This window comes from Centruroides vittatus, unplaced genomic scaffold (assembly GCF_030686945.1).
Source record: "Centruroides vittatus isolate TY-2023 unplaced genomic scaffold, ASM3068694v2 contig_694, whole genome shotgun sequence".
Classification (NCBI taxonomy): Eukaryota; Metazoa; Arthropoda; class Arachnida; order Scorpiones; family Buthidae; genus Centruroides; species Centruroides vittatus.
In genome coordinates this window covers 887819-908339 of record NW_027122438.1, presented here as the reverse complement: position 1 = coordinate 908339, position 20521 = coordinate 887819, and the positions used below count along the sequence as shown (strand labels likewise).

Sequence of the window (20521 nt, the reverse complement as noted above, 5' to 3'; positions counted from 1 at the left end):
TTCAAAGTTGACAACTGAAAAAATTGTTTTCTTTAACATTTTAAGGAAAAAAATGCATTTCTGATCTGTTAACTACTCTGCATATTGCTATAGCCTTGATAATTTGCGTAAAACAATAGATTAGTTTGTTTCACCAATAAAGAATTGAAGAGCGACAAGTAAAATATTGTTGTATCAATTGAAAGTTGACAACAAAGAAAACATTGTAAATACAGTAAGAAATTAATTTCAAATTGGTTATAACACAAAATTTAATTCCAGAGTTATCAATTAAATAGTTTTTTAGTATCAATAAGAAAGTATGTTAAAGAAGAGAGAATTGAGTCTTGAGTCTTGAAGAAAGAGTGCAGATTGTACCTGAGCAGAAAAAATGGCAATTTTCCTATTATTGCAAAAAAGCGTCAAATATCATGAGGAGTCAGAAAAATAGTGATCAAATATTTAAATAACAATACAGTGAGAAATTTACCATGGGAACACTGCCCTAAGGCCACAACATCAAGAGAAAATGCCATGATTTTTCATGAGATCACCAAAAACTTTTTTATAACAGCTAAAAAAATAAAAGAAAAGCTTAAGCTTGAAGCCAGTGTTTCAACTATTAAGAGAAGAATAAATAAATAAAAAAAGTTTCCATGGAAGAATGGCTCGTAGAAAACCAATGTTTTCAGCAGTGAATCAGAAGAAAAGATTAGCTTTTGTCAAAAAATTTGTGGACAAGCCCCTAGAGTTTTGTAAGCGTGTTATTTGAAGTGATGAGTTAAAACAAGACTTGCAGCATGCTAAAAGATGGAAATTTGTTTGGAGAAAGAAAAATCAAGCATCTGATAAAAATAAAACTATGGAAACAATAAAACACTTGTCTTATATAATGGTTTGGTGGTGTTTTTTTGGGGTTTGAAATGAGCAATATTGTTCAAATTCACGATCACATGAAAGTAGTAGATTACAAACAGATACTTAAAGACAATTTAATGTCATCAGCAAGGAAAATGGGGATTGAAAATAAATTTGTCTTTTAACAAGACAACGATCTCAAACATACAGCATTGCTTCTCAGAAAATATTACAATGAAAATGATATCAAAGTTCTTGAATGACCACCGCAGTCACCAGACTTAAATTTAATAGATCTGTGGGACAAATTAGACTGCTATATTCCTCTTAGCCATAGAAAATCTTTATCATTGTACAAAGAAGAATTATTTAAGGTTTGGTCAGAAATTGGACAGGATATCATTCGTAAATTAATTAACAGTATGCAAAGTCGACTTCTTCACGTAATTCAGGCCAAAGGTGGTCCAGCAAAGTTCTGATTGACTCTTTCTAAATGTTTTATTTTGTGTCAACTTTGAAATGGTTATGCCATACAACACAAATTTATAATTTATAAAACATACATAATAATTTCTTCAAAAGTTTATGATGGATTTAATGAAAAATTAAGTCTAAAAGTAAAATTAATGTTAATTTAATTTTTACATATTGATAAGATGATGATACCTCAAAAGTTCAAAAAAACAGGCTATGTCAACTTTGAAATGATCTTGAGTGTACATTAATATTTATGTAATGTTAATGATTGTTTATATAAGAATTGAAAAAGACTTATAAATATTTTGAAGTAGTTTTTTTTAAATTTTGTTTGGATTTTATGTTCATTAACAAATTTGAAAAATATGTCAAGTTTTCACTTGATACATGACATTTCATTATTATTATTAAAATGAACATATTTTGGTAAGAATGATGTTTAAATTAGTACAGAAAGTTTTCTTAATGATACGTAGTGATATATTTTAATATGCAAAGTTTAAATTTGTTTTTAATATTGAATTGAGATTTATTATAAACAAAAATGATGTAAGATAAAAGTTATTTTTATATTTAAATTAACTTAATTTAACTATATCGTTATCTCATATTTTAGGAAACAAGCTAGATTGTTTTGGTGTTGCATATGCAGTTGTAGCTGCGTGCCAGGCTTTGGGATTTGGTGATGTTCACTTATCTTTATCCGAAGACCATGCTTGGGTGACATTTGGAAAGGAAGGTGATGAGACAGCTGAAGTTACTTGGCATGGTAAGTTATGAAAAAGAAATTAATTTTTAATTGTTTTAAATATGGGACTGAAAACACTTGGTTTTACTTATTCTTAAAATCAATACTTTATACCAGGGGTCCCCAACCTTTTTGTACCTAAGAGCGCATTCTAGAATAGCGGCTGGACGGCAGGCACCATTTATTTTTTCAAGGTGAATTTATACTTGGACATAGTCAATAATACATACACATAATGTACAGAAAACATTTAATTCCAAAAATGTAAAAAAGCATACACAAGACTATTAACAATAATTTTTACAAAACAATTAATTACTAAACAATGCATACAAAATCTACAAAGTATAAAAATTCTTTATAAAAAATATAAATTTGAAAGTCAATGTGATTTTTGGCATTGCATTTCATTGGCCATTGCTTCGTAATTAGGAGAGTATGGTGATATTCCTGCTCGTAAGCGATTGTCAAGGTGTTCATTTGTAAGTCGTGGTCTGTACTTTGATTTTATGATATTCGGAACGGATCAGTTTATTTCATTTCAGGTATGGGAATTTGGTTGGTGAAGATTTGGCGGAGGAAGAAAAAAGGGTTGGGTCGCATTTCGCTTTGTGCTTTTATCTGTGTTGGACGCCATTTCTACTTTTGAGTGGTTAATCGTTAAAAACGAAAAAACTTTTACATAGCATTTTATTGAAAACTGAAACATTTTTATTTTTATCGTGGTCGCACAGCGGCGGGCACACGTAAAACGATCAGCGGGCGCTATGGTGCCCGCGGGCATAGGGTTGGGGACCACTGCTTTATACAATAACATATACAACAACCTGATTTGATGATAATGCCAAAGAACTGCTGGATTATGAATTAGGCTATAACAAGGCTAATTTAATGATTTGATTTAAAGCAGCCTGACTAATAACCTGGCAGTTTGTTTGTCATTATCAATATTTTATTTATATAGATATAAATTATGAATTATTCTATGTTAGAGGGGTCCACGAACTATTGTATCTTGAATTGTATCAAACTGTTTAAAGGGGAGGAGGTTTGCCAAAAGTACATCACTGTACATGGAGGGAGGGAGTCAAAAGTAGCTCAATAATTGTATATATAATTAATGGATGGATTTCAATGCTGGAACTTATCTTAACATTAATCAATATCATACTTTCCTTATGTCTTCCAGGAATATTGTACTAGAAATAAATGTTTTTGGTGTAGTGTATGAGTTTGCTTTAGATTCTGCTTATGAGTCTGTTTTAGATTAGTCTGCTTTTGGTTTGGACAGTTTACTGAGTGTTCCACAATTGGAATGTTCCAACATTTAAACTGACATCTTTGTTAAATTTTTCAAATGTTATTTAAAAAAATCTAATACATTGAATTAAATAAAAATAATTAGATATGTGAATATATAAAGTTATAAAAATATTTGAACAAAAATGTAATATGTTATATTTTAGTTTAAATATTGTTTACTGAGTCTACTGAATGTTTCACAATTCCAATTGTGGAACACTCAGTATACTTCAATTTAAAAGTGTAGAACCTGAAGCAGGCCCACACATTAGACAAAAACTGTTTATTTCTAATAGAAAGTATTGCTGGAAGACATAAGGATGGTCTGATACAGATGAATAAACTGTTTCATCAGAAAATATTAAAAAGCAAAAGAATGGTTCTTTTTATATTAAAACTATAATATTACATGTGTGTATAATTTTATATTTTAAATAATTAAAAGTAATTAAAAAACATATACTATGATTACTATCATGATTAACTTTTTTAGGAAAGGGCAATGAAGATAAAAGAGGACAACCTGTTACAAGTGGATGTACTGAAAAATCTTGGTTGTACTTAAATGGCTACCCTGTTAAATGCACACGTCATACAGAAGTAGCAGCATTAGTTTCTGGCATAAATCCCTCCATAAATGCAACAACAGATAGTATGGAATTGGCAACATTGCAACAGGTAAATATTTTGATATTTGACAATTGAGAAAATTTAATTATACTTTAATATTAAAATTAGATTTTGTAAAGGCCTTTTATAAATTTAAATTGGAAATCTAAATACAAAAATGAATAAAATAATATAATTTAATAAACTAATTACAAAATTAATTGGTATTTCATAAGTTTAATAAAATTTTATTAGCTCATTCATTATTTTCATGGATTTTTAACAAAAGAATTACATATACAGTGGTGCCTCATATAACGTACTTAATCTGTTCCAGGTGCACGTCCATTAAGTGAAACATCCGTTATACGAAACACATTTTCCCATAGAAATACATGTTAAAACATCTAATTCATTCCGCAGCATAAAATAACCATACTGTGTCGTAAAAAAATGAACATGGGATGTGTTCTTTTATTCCTCCGCGTAACTCTGCGTGAGCGACATCCATTTAAAAATTCCTGCGGAACGCATTCCTAAATTCCGGTGGGAGTGCATGCTGTCGAACGGCAAAAACGGCCACTTGTAGCAGTAGTTTACGGTGGAAAGCAACATGGCGTCCTCCATGGCTCAGATAGTTTCGTTTCCGGGTCCATTATGTGGTTTTATGAATGAAAATTTAGAAATTGTGAAAGCGCAAGTTAGCGCACATGGTGATGTAAGTGTCTTTACAAATTTTTTTTCAAGGCTATTTTGAATGCTCTTTCAACAACAAATCCATTTTATGGTTAAATTTTACAATTGGGACCCTTCTTTTGCCTTTTAAAGCTCATATTTTAGAATTATAGATTCCTCCATCACGATACTATCGATAGTGCGGGCGCCGCCATCTTTCTTTCTTTCACCGTCGTTCCTAAATGCCTACAAACAGCAGCGCACTCCCGTAGTAGCAGAGACGCAGAGCGACCGCTATTAAAGAGTGCACCCATGGAGCAGTCACCCCAATTATGCCAGAAAGTCCTTTGTTTGCAGCCAGTCCGTTGCTCGAAGTCACGTAACAGCCAAACAGAAAGTTTGTTGTTCGCAGCCAGTCCGTTGCTTGGCCAAACAGAAAGTCCGTTGTTTGCAGTGTTCGTTATTTGAGGCATACGTTATACGAGGCACCACTGTATATAGATTGTTTAAAAAGGCTCTTGTGTTTTGATCATTTCTGATCAAAACAATCTAAAATGAATATATATATATATTTATTTATTTATTTATTTAATTTATTTTATACAATATATATATATATATATTGTATTCTGTAATGACTAAAGTGACCAGAATTGTCTAATTTTAAGTGCACATTATTTAGTGATACATATGAAAAAAAGCAAAATATGCATTTTTTGTTAAATTTGCTTACATTTTTCAGTAATTTGAGAAATGAGCAATATAACATAAAACTAGGAATTAAATAAAACTCATTTTTATTTACTTCCTTTCATTTATAGACATAACTTGAATACAATATATATATATGATTTTTTTTTAATGTTATTTTTCTAAAATATAGGTTGCATTAAAAACTTAACAATCCTGATTACTTTCCTCAGGCATGGGGGTATTCTTGATTCACCTCATTGACAATACGAAAGATGTTGGAATTCAATTGTAAATGTATTTCCAGGTTTTATTCTGTCAAAGAATCATCTGAAAATATAGGAAACTTGTCTTAACTTCTATTCTACTAGGAGATAATTACAATACTGCAATTGCAAGTTTACTTAACTGAGGCATATTTCTAAACTTTCAAAACCAGAAGCATATAGCATTTTTTCTGTTTGTAGGTTAATTCTCTGATCTTTAAGCAAGATAGCTTTATAGTAGCTGTGCAAAACAGTTCAACTTTCTCAAATGGTTCTGTAAGTTGTACATGATCACATTTGTGGATATATTACAGTTACATGCACATTACAAATTACATGAATGCTGAAATTTTGGTACAGATCTAGAAACTACTTAATATACTTTCCAAAGCTGCACTGATGTAGTCAATGAACATGGTTAAATTTTTCATAAAGATGTACTCACTCTGGAGAAGTGGTATTATAGAAAGTGAATGCCTTTTATGTTAGTTGATTATTGTTGGAATATTACTAGAGACAATTTTCTAACAATTTAATAAACTAATTTTTTTCTTTTATCGACTGTCTTTTTTGACAGTCAATAAAAGAAAAAATTTTTGTCTATATGTCAAATTTTATTAAATTTTTGGAAAATGAGTATTATAGAATAATATTTTTGTGAATATTATATCACATATTTCATTTATAAATGATTATTATTATATACTAAGAATAAAGTAAGACTGATTAAATTATTTCATGAGTACACTCAATATAAATCTTAAAATATTTAGAATATTAGAAAAACCTTAAAATTCCAATTACTCATAAAGTATTCCTGACTGAGAAAATCTAAATATAGATTAGAAATTAGCAGTAAAAAATTGCAATAGGTATCATAACTTTTTTTCTCCAGTAAAAAGAAAGCAGTTTTTTGTATAACAGTGTTGCTGTTTACATTCATTCCAAAAAATCTTATTAGGCCTACTATTAAACAATAGTTTAGTATCAATGTAAATTTCATCTATTAATAATGTTGTTACTTTTTGTTTCTCTATCAAATTTTTAAATTGCTCTTTAATATAGTGAGTTTTGTTTTGATCTCTTCAAATATTATAATCAGTTTTTGGATTAATTTACTTAATTTTCTTAGATGTGGCAATATTAAAAGTTTTTTACTATAAAAAGCCTTATAACAATTTGGACTTGTCAAAAACATTTTAAATAAAAGAGAAATAAAACAGATCATGAGAAAATCTTAAACTAGGTTTTGTAACTCCAATTAATTTCAGTTTTTCTAAGAAAAAATTAATTTATTTTTCTTAACATTATTGACTAAAGTTTCTTTAAATTTTTCAAGATACTTAATTCTTTATTTCAAGTAATCTTATGATCAACTTTCAGATTTAATTTACGATAATTTATTAATGTTTTAATTTGATATGTTTTAGAAATAAACATATCAAATTATTGTTTGATATGTTTTAAATATATAAATTTAAATAATAATTACTGTTTCTATCTGTGTGGAATTTCTTCATTGTTTATGTATATGGTATATAATAAATTATTATAAATTTTTATACATGCTGCAAATTTTGGAGTTTCATGATCTTCTGAAGCAACAGTACATATCATTAAACAGTCTTTCAGTTTTACATATTTTCCATTTTTTATCTGACTGAATTTTTGATATAAATTCTAAAGTTTCTTTAATTGTATTCATAAAGCTTCAATAACTTCAAGATATGTTTCCAAGCTGTTGGTAACTGCTTTTTAAAATATTCTTCTCTATCTTTCATGCTCTTTTTTTCTTAGGAAGAATTTAATTTAAATGAGGAGCAATATCTGATATAATTGTAGGATGCATCTTTAGTTAATGCTACTCTATCATATTTAATTGTAACAGTTTCATTATTATCATCAATGAAAACATCACTATCTATAATAAAACATTCATTAAAATGTTTTATACACACAGTTATTGGAATATTTTTATTGCTTTGAAATTTTTATGATGTATTTTTCTTTCCCATATTTTTTTCATTGTAAGGTAATTTAAATATGGTAGTATATTTTTCAATATAGCAATAATGGTAATTATTATCATTTGAATGGCAACCCGATACAAAACAAACACATGGTGTAGATAGGTTTAACTTCAAATATGCCTAAAAGCAAGCAAATTATAAATTAAAAAATAGAAAATTTAAACTTGTTTTATAGTTCTACTTATGTTAAATAAGTAGAACTATAAAACTATTATGTATACTATAATAAATAAGTATACATTTTTATATTTCTTGATAATACTATAAAAAGACTCAACTCATTCTAAACTTTTGACAGATTCAATCTTCAATCTTCTTCACTGACATCAGATGTAAAAACTATGTCTGAGGCATGGCAGATATGTAGATGGCTGTGGCTAAAGTCACAGAAAACAAAACTTTATTTAATTATATGTACATCTATTTTTAATTTTTAAAATTTGAATACTATTTTTGTCTATAAAACAAACTTTTTGATCAACCCATTACATTTTATATTTAGGGTTTGTTAATCTTGATCAGATTTATTTTAAATTGATATAATGAAGCTTCAGAGATTTAATTATTGTTTTGATTACATTGTATTATAGAGAAAATTGCAATTAATTTGATTGTACTCTATATTTACATAAAAATTCAATATTGACATGTATAAAAATATTGATTATTATTTCATTTTACAGAAACTTTTATGGGTTTTATATGATCTTGGACATCTAAAAAATTATCCTATGGCACTTGGAAATCTTGGTGATTTAGAAGAAATTTCTCTTACTCCTGGTAGACCTCCTCCAATAGAATTATTTCGAGAAGCAATCTTGGCAGCACAAAGTTACTACAATAATCAACATGTGTATCCATATACATACTTAGGAGGCTACTTATATAGAAATGGTCGTTACAAAGAAGCTTTAGAAGCTTGGGCAAATGCTGCCGATGTGATACGAAAGTAGGCAAATATGTTTATTTAATTACTTTTTAATAGGCTGATTATTATAAATTGATTTTTAAGATGTATTTAAGGTGTAAGATGTTTAAAAATCAGTAAGATTGCATATATAAAATCCATCTTATAAACAAAGCATTGACAAATATATATATATATATATATATATATATCACACTAACCTTATGAAGCTTTGCAAATATTTTTAACGTACCAAAAATTTTATTTGCAGAGCTTCATAAGGTTAGTGTGATATATAGATTGCATATATATAAAGTATACAATCTTATTGATACTTTTTAAATGAATTTTTTCATATAGTGTAATAGGTTTGTTATGAAGAAATGCAATCTTTTTCAAGTTTCTTTGGAACAAAATTCAATTAACAAATTTAAATACAAAAATATTTTAAAAAAAACCTTATGAGTGTAATCAGTTCTAATTTATTTGACAAATAAAGCATAAAGTTCTTCCGTTGTGCTTAATAATGAAGAATTTTTCTGTTTAAGGATGGTTTAAAAATGGAGCATTATTTACTTTTTGCTTTCTGTTCACACTGGATATTGCCATTTTGTATTATTAATGATACCCATGTTGTTTTTTAGAGAAAAATATGTAACAAATTAATTTTAAATTAATAAATAAAAAATGTTAAGCTTAAAGAACATTTATCACAAATGTCTACAACATTATTCTGACTACTGCTGATAAAAACATTAATCATTTAGATATTAAATCACAAACAACTGTTTTTAAATGTAAATACACATTTAATTTATCATCATATAGTACTGAATCTTGATAAAACAATAAAAATCATAATAAGTAACTAAATCCTGATGAATCTGTTTTACATCAACAATAAAAAAATCAAAATTAAATTAATTTCAAATATCTAGAATTTATATTTGATGATAAATTAAACTGAAAAAGCCAATTGATAATCTCTGCATAAATTGTTAGATTTATTAGAGTTATTAAATAATTAAGACATGTTTAAACCTTATGAGTACCTTAATTAAGACATGTCTTTTTTAACTTTGTTTAAAAGATACTCATAAGGTTAAAAAAGAAACAATGGAATTGGCTGTTTTGTAGTCTATCTTGTAATTTTTAACAGACTATTTATATACAGCTCTTTTTAAATCAAAATTGATTTATGGTATTGAATCTGTCTGCTACAGAATTGATCTCCAGAAAACATTTGAAACAAAACAAAACAAAACTGTTTTAAGGGTGTCTGGTTAAACTTATATTTTGATGTATCTGCAATACAGTATATAAAACACACACAGTATTATTTATGCATTTATTAAAAGTCCTATTGGTTATTACTTTTTCAAATAGTGTGATCAATGAATGAAGACGGCATATTTTGAGAAGCAATATATTCCCCAAATATTAAAGTAAAATAAAAATATTGAGCATATATACACCAAAATTCACACTTCTAATAGGACAAAAATGTACAAACTTTATAACATGAATTTTAACACTTTCTAGTCCAATATCTTATGATCCACGTTCAACCTTGTACTCCTCCTGAGGTCCATGAACATATGCCTTATGTTCCTTTATTTACCCTTGTTTTAAATGTGTTTTCTCATAATTTCTACATTCATAGAGTTTTGGATAATATAAATAATATAACACCTAGTTTCATATGCTGACAGAAAATAAATAAAAAATTATAAGTTATTTTAATATTTTTAAAAATATATTAAAATATTTACATAAATATCTAGTTTATATTAATAATTGTCATTTAATTTAATAAATTAATTAAAAGTTATATTAAATATACTGTAGGATAAAACAATTTACGTTAGTGTAATAATAAATGTAAGAAAAGTTGCAACACTATTGATATTCAGACAAACAAAGAATTAAAAATGTTAAATTAAAATTAAGAAAATGTATGATAGTTTTCATGTACTAGTACTTGCATTTGACAAAAAGTAAATACTTTATTATCTGATTATACAAAAATTACATTTAAAAACATAATAAATTATGTATGCAGCTCAATGTATTTTCTATGGAGTGCTAAGCCTAACTACTCTGATGAAGTGGAATGATGTTCTAAAAAAAATCAAAAACTAAATTTCTATTGGACATATCATCATAAATTTTTGTCAGATGCTAGAAAACATACAATAGAATAAAAATAACATCATTCAATCAAATTCAGTTGCAAACTTTTCAAACAATGTAATTATTTAAAACCAAAACTTTTCTTATTTTCATTTGTTTACATTAAATTTAAACTATCTAAAATCCAAACTATATCAATGAATACTTACATAATATATATCAGATTAAACAGAAAAAATAATCTTTAACAGAGTTTAATAAAATGAAAACTAAGAAGTTGTTTGTTTTCAAACAGTGCAATTGTATAAATACAGTAAAAACTCAGCACACAGAAGCAGAGCATAGCAAAAAGGTCAGACCAGAAAGTGTTAAGGAAGGTATGCAACCAGTGGAAATTCTTTGGTGCATGCAAAGAGTTTACAGAAACACCTGTTTGAACATCCTGCACTGTTTCGTCTGGAAGGTTCTTGCCCATCTTCCATACAGTCGACCTTTTCCCTTGTAACTTTTTTGTGTTTGGCTGCTGAAAAAGGCTTTAAAGGAACACTGTTTCACCTCTCATCAAATAGTCTGTGTAGTGGTGGAGAAATGGTTCAGGCTCCAGCCTGCTGGCTTCTTTGTGGAAGGTATATAAAAACTTGTTGACCAACAGGACTGCTGCCTGAATACTACAGCTCGAAGTCTTTTTGTGAATATATTACTATTACCAAACTACTCATATTCTGTCAGCTGTACTGCAGTCTATGTTTCATTTTAATGATTCTTAGATCTGATTTACAAATATTGCCTTTGCATCTGCCATTCATTTTATGATTGTACAGTATAGTTTAATTTAGTTTTTTACTTTTTTCTTTAGTTGTTTTTTTTTATTATTATATTTTTGTAGTTTTGTGTTTTCTTTCGTAATTAAGGTTTTGAAAATAATGATGAAGAAAGAATGTCACTATTTACTATTCCATTGATATAGTAATGTTTGATTTATAATTAATTTAATAATTGTATCAATATCCTTAGATATTATTATAAAAAAATTAAAACTGCCAACTAAATAGTCGTTATATCTAATTAAAAATAAATTTCATTTAATAACTGATAATTTGTAATACCTTGTCATTTTTTAAGACTGGCTTTTATTTTAAATTTCCTTATAGTTTATTACTTATTCTTTTCAATGTTAATATTGAAAGTTTATATTTTGCAGATATAACTATGGGCGTGAAGATGAAGAGATTTATAAAGAATTTCTTGAAATTGCAAATGAACTCATTCCACATATTATCAAAGTTGTTAGTACTGGTGGCTGTGAACCTTCTGGTAGATCAACAATACCTTTATTACAAGATCCTCAATGTTTTGCTTATCTTTTGCGTTTTTATGATGGATTGTGTGAATGGGAAGAAGGATCATCTACACCTGTTTTGCACATTGGATGGGCTCGACCTTTAGTTGCAACAATTTCAAAGTTTCCTGCATCCATTCGAGCCCGAGTGGATATACATATTTCAGAAGAGGAAGAAGACAAATTAATTGATGAAAATGAAAAAAAAACAGAGAAAGATGACGTGAAAAACAATGATGAAGACAATGTAAAAAATAAAGGAAAACAAAAAGAAAACAAATTAAATGAAAAAGATGGTAATATTGCAATGAATGGATCTTCTGAAAAGAATTCGAATAAATCTCAACAAAAAATTACATCAAAGAAACACATCATTGCTGAATCAGAAAAATCAAATGATAAACCTGCTTCGGGTCAAGAATCAGAATTTTTGAGATCTTTAGTGACGCACATTGATCCAAATGAAGCTCCTCATCCTAATATAATGGCTCTTGCTGCAGCTTGTGGAGATAATATTTTAAATCCTGAATACCTTTTAGGTTCAGGAGAACCCTTTTCTTCTCGGTCATCAAGCTCCTCATCGTCATCAGCTGATTGTCGAGATCTTCTAAGCACACAATCTAATGGAACACCATTTCCTGGTTTGACAGTAGATTCTATGCTAAAAGCAGACAGTCCAGCCGATCTTTTACAGGTTAGTGAATCAGTTCATTATTTTATAATATTTATGTATACATTTTTAAATAGTTTATAATATTAGTAAGTGTATCAGCAAATTGTATATTTAGCAATTTTAATACTTATAAATTTTTTCAGTAAAAGTTTTTAATAGTAATCCTTTATAATATGAGTGGTAATAAAAAGCACTAAATAATATATTAGGATTTCATAACTTAATCTACCAATAAAGTTTTGTTTGATTTCCTTAGGAGAAGAATGGTGAAAATTTTTAACTAAGTACTTTTGAGAATAATGTTTTGTTTTTCTTAATAAATCAGAGATACAGTTTACTAGTGGCTCAATAGAACATGCTTTAATAGAACACAGATGGTCTATGGATACCAATTTATTGTTCAGTCTGTTCAGATCCTAGAGCTTTCATTTCATCTTACTGTAGGCTACTATGCTAAATTGGCAATTAACAGTACAGTTCAAAATTTGAAATATTTTTCATCTCCTGACATGTACATTTAATAATTTTTTATGAAATATAAAATGTAAATTTGCTACTAATTACAGTAGTTTGTGCTTTAATTTATAGAAAATATTTTATCATTTAACTTTCTGTGTAATTTGAATAGAAAGAACTAATTATGTTAGCCATTTTTATTTACAATTAGCAAAATATTTTATTAGGTAGTTGAAAATAAAGTATTTATTTGATGAGACTTCAATTTCAGTAATTTTATTTAGTGCTAGCTGTACATATTTTGTATGAAAGTATACACAATAATAATACAAAATACAAATAAATTTATAAAAATATATATTGATTTGTTAACTTAATACAACATATTCATTTAAGAACAAACATTGACTCTGACCAAATTGTGATGAGCTCTAGTTCTAGTGCCTTAAAAAGTAAATCAATGAAATAATATCAACACATGCAAGACGTGTTGAATAGAAAACTGGAAAAGTGCCATTAAAAGTTGAGAGGATGAGCAATAGCTTAGTAATTTTGACACATGAAACTTTCCACGTCTAAGGCAACAGTAATGTGACTGGTGACAGTGTTGTTGATATGTGAGAACATAAGACAACAGACTAATAAAATGGTGACACCTCTACTAAAACTAATTGATGTCCATTGGCAGGTACAGTAGGGAGACAACTACATGAGTTGCACACTGGTGTATGAATAAACTTCTAAGGTTTCAAAAGTAGCCACAGTTCTGTGGGAGATTCTACATGTCATTTACTGTAGTTCCAGCCATAGAGAATCTTTCAATAACTGTAGCTGTTTTTGGAACCTTAGAATTCTACTTGCCCATCTATGTGTAGTCATCTCCTTATTGTACTTGCATGTGCAAATGGATGTTGTTTGCTTTTAGTCAAAAGTCAGACAACACTACACTGCTCTTGCTTCATGCACTGCTGGAAATTTGCTACCACTTTATTGGTTTTGTTGTCTTATGTTTTCACTCATCAGCAGTGTTGCCAGTTACAGTTACTGTTGCATCAGACTTGGAAGTTTCATGTGTCAAAATTACTAAGCTATTGCACATCCACCTGACTTTTAATTGCACTTTTCTGGTTTATTATTGAATGTGCCTTGTATATTATCTATGAGGGTTGATTAAAAAGTAAGGTTACTATGCTGATATTTTTCTTGAAGTTTCATTTGTTATAGAGAAATGAGAAGTGTGCGGTAATTCCAATACATGTGGTTGGCAACTATACAGAGTTTCAGCCACCCACCACCTACAATACTAGTTGTAGGTAAACACAAATGGCGACTCATTTGGAAAACTGTTCTTGCGAAGAAATCTGCTCAGTTATTCGATTTCTGTGGGCAAAACATGTAACTGTGGCTGAAATTCGCTGGTAGAGGTTTATGGAGAGACTGTAATGTCTCATCAGCATGTTGTAGAATGGTATCGGAAGTTTGCGGCCGGTAGAGAAAACGCCACCGATGAGGATCATCGATTACCCTCCCTACAGCCCAGACCTTGCTCCAAGCGATTTTCTCTGTTTCCTCTCTTGTTGAAGGAGAACCTAGCAAGATGACTATTTGCTTCAGATTTGGATGAGGAAGTGAAACACTTTACGACAACTTGGCTGAACATGCAAGGACTGGATTTTTACCAAGAGGGAATTTTCAGACTCATCACACAAAGTGACAAGTGCCTAAACCGTATGGAGACTATGTCGAAAAATAACCTAATGTATGTACTATCAGTTGGCTGTATTGGTTGTATGAAATAAAATGTACACTTTTCCTGCAGGCACAAAACCTTACTTTTTGATCATCCCTTGTATTTCCCAGGCATGAGTTAGTTGAGAAAAGAAAAACATAACTTATCACAATTGGTCATCACCAAATTGAATCCTAATAACAAGTAGTAATACAAACATATTTTAATACTAACAAGTTTTAAAATAAGTACTTATAGAATTTATTGTTTACAAGTCTTGTCTTTTACTTTCCCAGCTGTTATGTATATATAACAAGGGAAAGTATTGGAATCATGTCAAATTTGACCCTCTGAGTTCTTCACAAATCTCCATGTTTTGAGACCTCCCGAATCTAAAAAAGTAAAAAAATTCCATGGGGGTGTGTGCATTTCAGAATGCATGTGGGGTTAGCTGACTGGGTGTGTTTGTCAAGATTGTCACGCGGTCATGACTATCATGTGGGCATAGAAAAAACTCTCTGAGACAGGCTTTCCATCTTTTAATCCATTTATTATATTACAAAAAATTTCTTACAACGTTTTGCAAAATTTTGTTGTAACACAGCTCAGGGAGTAAGCTAAAAGTCCATACAAGAGTCTGACGTTCAGTAGGAAGTACTTCCTTCTGTCCCTCAATGACAGACGTTCTTATCGATGGCCCTGGGGCATGCGGCACTGCTTCGGTCAAAAGTCTCGGGAGAAAAGGTGAACCTCAGCGAGTATGGATGAAACTGGAGGGCAAAAGTTATTCCCAGATTGATGGAAAACTTCCCAATGATCTCTCCATAAAGCACCAATTTACAGGATAAATGAACTACGAACCAAGAACATCAACAACCTTGATTCACGCGGTTTTATAAGTTTTACACCCAAAGTTGTCTTTTCATTGGTCTCTCATCATCACCTGGTGACAATTTGAAACCTGTCGAAGGGCGTGGGAGAGGTCAACTTTGCAATTAAATACTACTACTCTCTAACCACGTTTTCCTCAACTTTGGTCTTTTCTACACAATTTACCCTTTGTTTTAATCTATATATATAAAAATGAATGTATGTCTGTGTGTGTGTGTATGTGTTTGTCCTTCATGCACTACCACACCATTTATCCGATTGCCATGAAACTTCGGGAAGTTGTTTAATACACTACCACGAAGGTTTCTGGCACATGTGAAGACCACCATTTCCCCCCTTTCAAAAATATATTTATATATGGATTAAGGCCTTTATGTCCAACAGATGGCGCTAACTTCCGACGACCTAAGTTCGCTTTTCTGTGAGGCATTATGCTTTTCTGTGAGAATGGACTAAAGCAGATTTTCTATCTATCTATATAAATAAAATATAACGTTCGTTTGTTCCTACCAATTCCTTTGAAATTTTGACACAACGTTGCATTCGAATACGCATGTGTTTTTATATAATATACATGTTGAAATTCCCCCCACTGGGAGGGGAGATGGACAGGATTATGGCTTACCGTGAAGAACATGGCTTCTATTATACTATTTTAGATGCGTTTTTTTGCGTTTTTAATTGCGTTTTAATAGGTTACGTCAACAGAATATACACTAAAAAGGGATTTTTCGATATTTCCTTGCAGGGAGAGGGACAGGATTAAGGCTTACTGTGAAGAACTCGGCTTTTATTATACTATTTTACATGTTTTTTGCGTTTTTAATTGCGTTTTAATAGGGTATGTCAAGAGTACTGTACACTAAGAAGGGATTTTTTGAAATTCCCCCACGGGGGAAGTGTTACACATTTATAATAGATACATTTTGAGCCACAACAACGCGTGGCCGGGTCAGCTAGTATTTTATAAAAAAAACCTTTATTGTTTAATCAAGACCTTTAATTCTTCCTATTTGTGTCTGAAAAGATCTTTAATTTCTCGATTGATAGTCCACATTCAGACCTCTAAATTGACTTCCATCTGGGATCTCACATGTATTTCATTTAATATCTCAGGATGGGGTAAAGATTAAGAAACAAAATTTGGCATGGTGGTTTGTATATGAGGGGCTTTGATGCTATTAAATTTTGATGGTTAAAGGTCAAGGAGGTGAGGAGATAAAGGGATGTCATGTGTCATATTTTGAGAGGTAGGACTTGCAAAGATTTTATTCATTATTGACATTTGCACTTTTTTTATAAAACTCATCCATACCTCAAAATTAAGATTTTTGCCATTATATAGTAACTAGCAGATCTGGCCACGTGTTGTTGTGGCTCAAAATGTATCTATTATAAATGTATAACACTTCCCCCGTGGGAGGAATTTCAAAAAACCTCTTCTTAGTATACATTCTCTTGATGTACCCTATTAAAATGCAATCAAACATGCATCTAAAACAGTATAATAAAAGTTGAGTTCTTCACAGTAAGCCTTAATCCTGTCCCTCTCCCCCACAAGGAAATACCGAAAAATCCCTTTTTAGTGTATATTCTGTTGACATAACCTATTAAAACACAATCAAAAATGCAAAAAACCACATGTAAAATAGTATAATAGAAGCCGAGTTCTTCACGGTAAGTCTTAATCCTGTCCATCTCCCCCAGTAGGGGGAATTTTGACATGTATATTATATAAAAACACGTTCGTATTCGAATGCAACGTTGTGTCAAAATTTCAAAGGAATCGGTAGGAACAAACAAACGTTATATTTTATTTATATAGATAGATAGAAAATGATCTGCTTTAGTCCATTCTCACAGGAAAGCATAATGCCTCACAGAAAAGCAAACTTAGGTCATCAGAAGTTAGCGCCATCTGTTGGACATGAAAGCCTTAATCCATATATAAATATATTTTTGAAAGGGGGGAAATGGTGGTCTTCACATATGCCAGAAACCTTCGCGGGAGTTTATTAAACAACTTCCTGAAGTTTCACGGCAATCGGGTAAATGGTGTGGTAATGCATGAAGGACAAACACACACACAGACATACATTCGTTTTTATATATATAGATTAAAAATATAGTATAAAAAATTTTTATAACAGTCTTATAACAGATGGCACCACACTTTTTTTTTACTTACTCTGCTTAATAATATAGGTTAATTTTTTATTTTAAAACTCATAACAGCTGGGTAAGTTACACTACTTGTTGCTAGATTTTTTATTCATATAAGTATTGATTATGTAAAAAAGAAATATATAAGAAAGTAATAAATAAATAAATCACTGAAAATTTCAGGAAGCCAGTTTTTATTGATTAAAATTAGTGTTTTTAGTCAAAATTTGGCCATTTTCAGTTTACAATCTTATATTTAACAGTTTAGAATATAGCTTATAACAAATTAGAACATATTCAAAATTAATATTTTGAACAGTTTGTTTTTATTTTATTTTACTGTATTGTTATTTCATTGTTTTGTTTTATTCTATTTCACATGTTCCACTGCATTTGTTTCAAATTCAAACATTATAATTGTTCAGAATATTAATTAATTTTGAATATGTTCTAATTTTCATATGCTGTACTACATTACTCTAAACCAGGGATGAACAACACGTGGCTCGTGGGCCGCTTGCGGCCCATTAAACATGTTTATGTGGCCCGCCAAGCATTTCTAAAATTGAATTTATTTTATCGACTTTCTCCCATCAATATATTGTTATAAAATTAATTTTAATAAAATGGTAGTACATACTAAACCGAAAAAATTTTTTGTGACGAGTTACTCACTTGTCGGCGACTTGTTTAAACATGCAATACGAACGCACCACATCTGTGCTTGTTTGTGTTTGCTTCTGTCACACAATCAGTCAGACTGGTAAGCTGTTAACTAGCAATTTTAGCAATTCTTGTGTTTCTTGAAAGGCGTGAGTGCAATATTATTGTCAAAAAGGTAATATTAGAGTTTTTTTATTCAAAATTAAGTTTTCCTACAAATTTTTTTAACTTTCAAATTTTTAATCCATAATAGCATGTCGGAAAAGCAAACAAAAAAAACGAAAGGTTGCAGATGAGCACAGGCATTTCCAAGCAAAGTGGAAATTTGATTATTTTTTCACTTTCGTCAAAGTAAAGCTGTATGCTTAATATGCTCAGAGACTGTGTCGACATTAAAAGAATATAACATAAAAAGGCATTACGATACAAAACATGAACAACAATATAAAAACTTAACAGGACAACTCCGGATAGATAAGTTTAATCAAATGGAGAAAAACTTGGGAAACCAACAGGCTATTTTTAAAAATCAAGCTATTTTATCAAATACAGCAGTAAAGGCTAGTTTTGTTGTCAGTCAAATACTGGCAAAAAAATGAAACCCTTTGCGGATGGAGAGATGATAAAAGAATGCCTGACTGCTGTTGCAGAAATAGCATTTCCTGATAAAATAAGTATTATTTCAAACATTAGTTTATCAAGATTCACCATTGCAAGGAGAATTGAAGACTTGTCTGAGAACATAGCAACAACGCTTCGTGAACGCATTGCAAAATTTGAATACTGTTCTTTGGCACTTGATGAGAGTTGTGATATTAGCGATACAGCACAACTGGCTATATTTTTACGTGGTATTGACACCAAATTTAATATTACCGAAGAATTGTGTTCACTGATTCCAATGCAAGAGACTACAACCGGCAAAGACCTGTACGATGAACTAAAGTCTGCGTTAGAAAATTTTTCAATTTCATTGGAAAAGATTATTGGTATATTGACAGATGGAGCACGAGCAATGTCAAGCATGGAGGTAGGAGTATCGGGAAGAATTGAGAAGACATTTCAAGACATTAAGGTCACAGGAAGGGAATATTCGTTAACCACTGCATAATTCACCAGGAAAATTTGTGTGCGAAAAGATTGAGTTTGCCAAATGTCACAGCACCAATAATTAAACTAATCAATTTTATAAAGTCGCGCACGTTAAATCACCGTGAATTTAAAGAATTCCTGAAAGATTTAGAAACTGAATATGGCGATGTGGTTTTTAATACTGAAGTATGTTGGCTTAGTAGAGGTGCAATGCTAAAAAGAGTATACAACTTAAAAAGCGAAATACAATTGCTCTTGGATATGAAGGGATATACCTTTCCTCATTTTGGTAATAAAGAATGGATGTGCGATTTTGGGTTTCTCATCGACATGACTCAGCATCTCTATCTTAATGTGGAACTTCAAGGCAAAGGACAGTTTATTCACAATTTGTATGATAAAATTCAGGGCTTTGAGCACAAATTAAAATTGTGGAAACAGCATCTTTTGCAGAATAATGTGTCTCACTTTCCACATTTAGAAAAAGAAAACGTTACTACTACTCAAAAATACACACAATATATAGACATTTTAATCAATGAATTTCAATTACGATTCCAAATGTTCAAAGCTGAGAAGACAGCGGTTTCCATGAAAATGTTTTCCTCGCCATTTAATATCGATGTGGATACAGTTCCCGAAGACTTTCAAATGGAAGTGATTGACATGCAGAATAATACAGATTTAAAAAATGTATTTTTCTCAGTAAACATCAAAAATTTTTATAAATCTTATGTGAGCCCTGAGAAATTTCCGCTTTTGACGAAAAATGCAAAGCAAATGATGTCTCTGTTCGGAAGTACGTATGTTTGCAAACAATTATTTTCAACTATGAAATTAA

At 30.0% G+C, this 20521-nt stretch overlaps 1 protein-coding gene across 1 annotated transcript in view; it reads left to right on the top strand.

Moving 5' to 3' along the window:
* Mnn1 (menin 1) overlaps window positions 1-20521 on the top strand; it is a 40036-nt gene that overhangs the window by 12678 nt on the left and 6837 nt on the right. Inside the window, exons 2-5 of the mRNA XM_067276452.1 lie at window positions 1931-2083; window positions 3858-4042; window positions 8318-8583; window positions 11876-12707. Of these exons, the coding sequence (XP_067132553.1) occupies window positions 1931-2083; window positions 3858-4042; window positions 8318-8583; window positions 11876-12707 (1436 nt within the window). The remainder of the gene's footprint in view (window positions 1-1930; window positions 2084-3857; window positions 4043-8317; window positions 8584-11875; window positions 12708-20521) is intronic.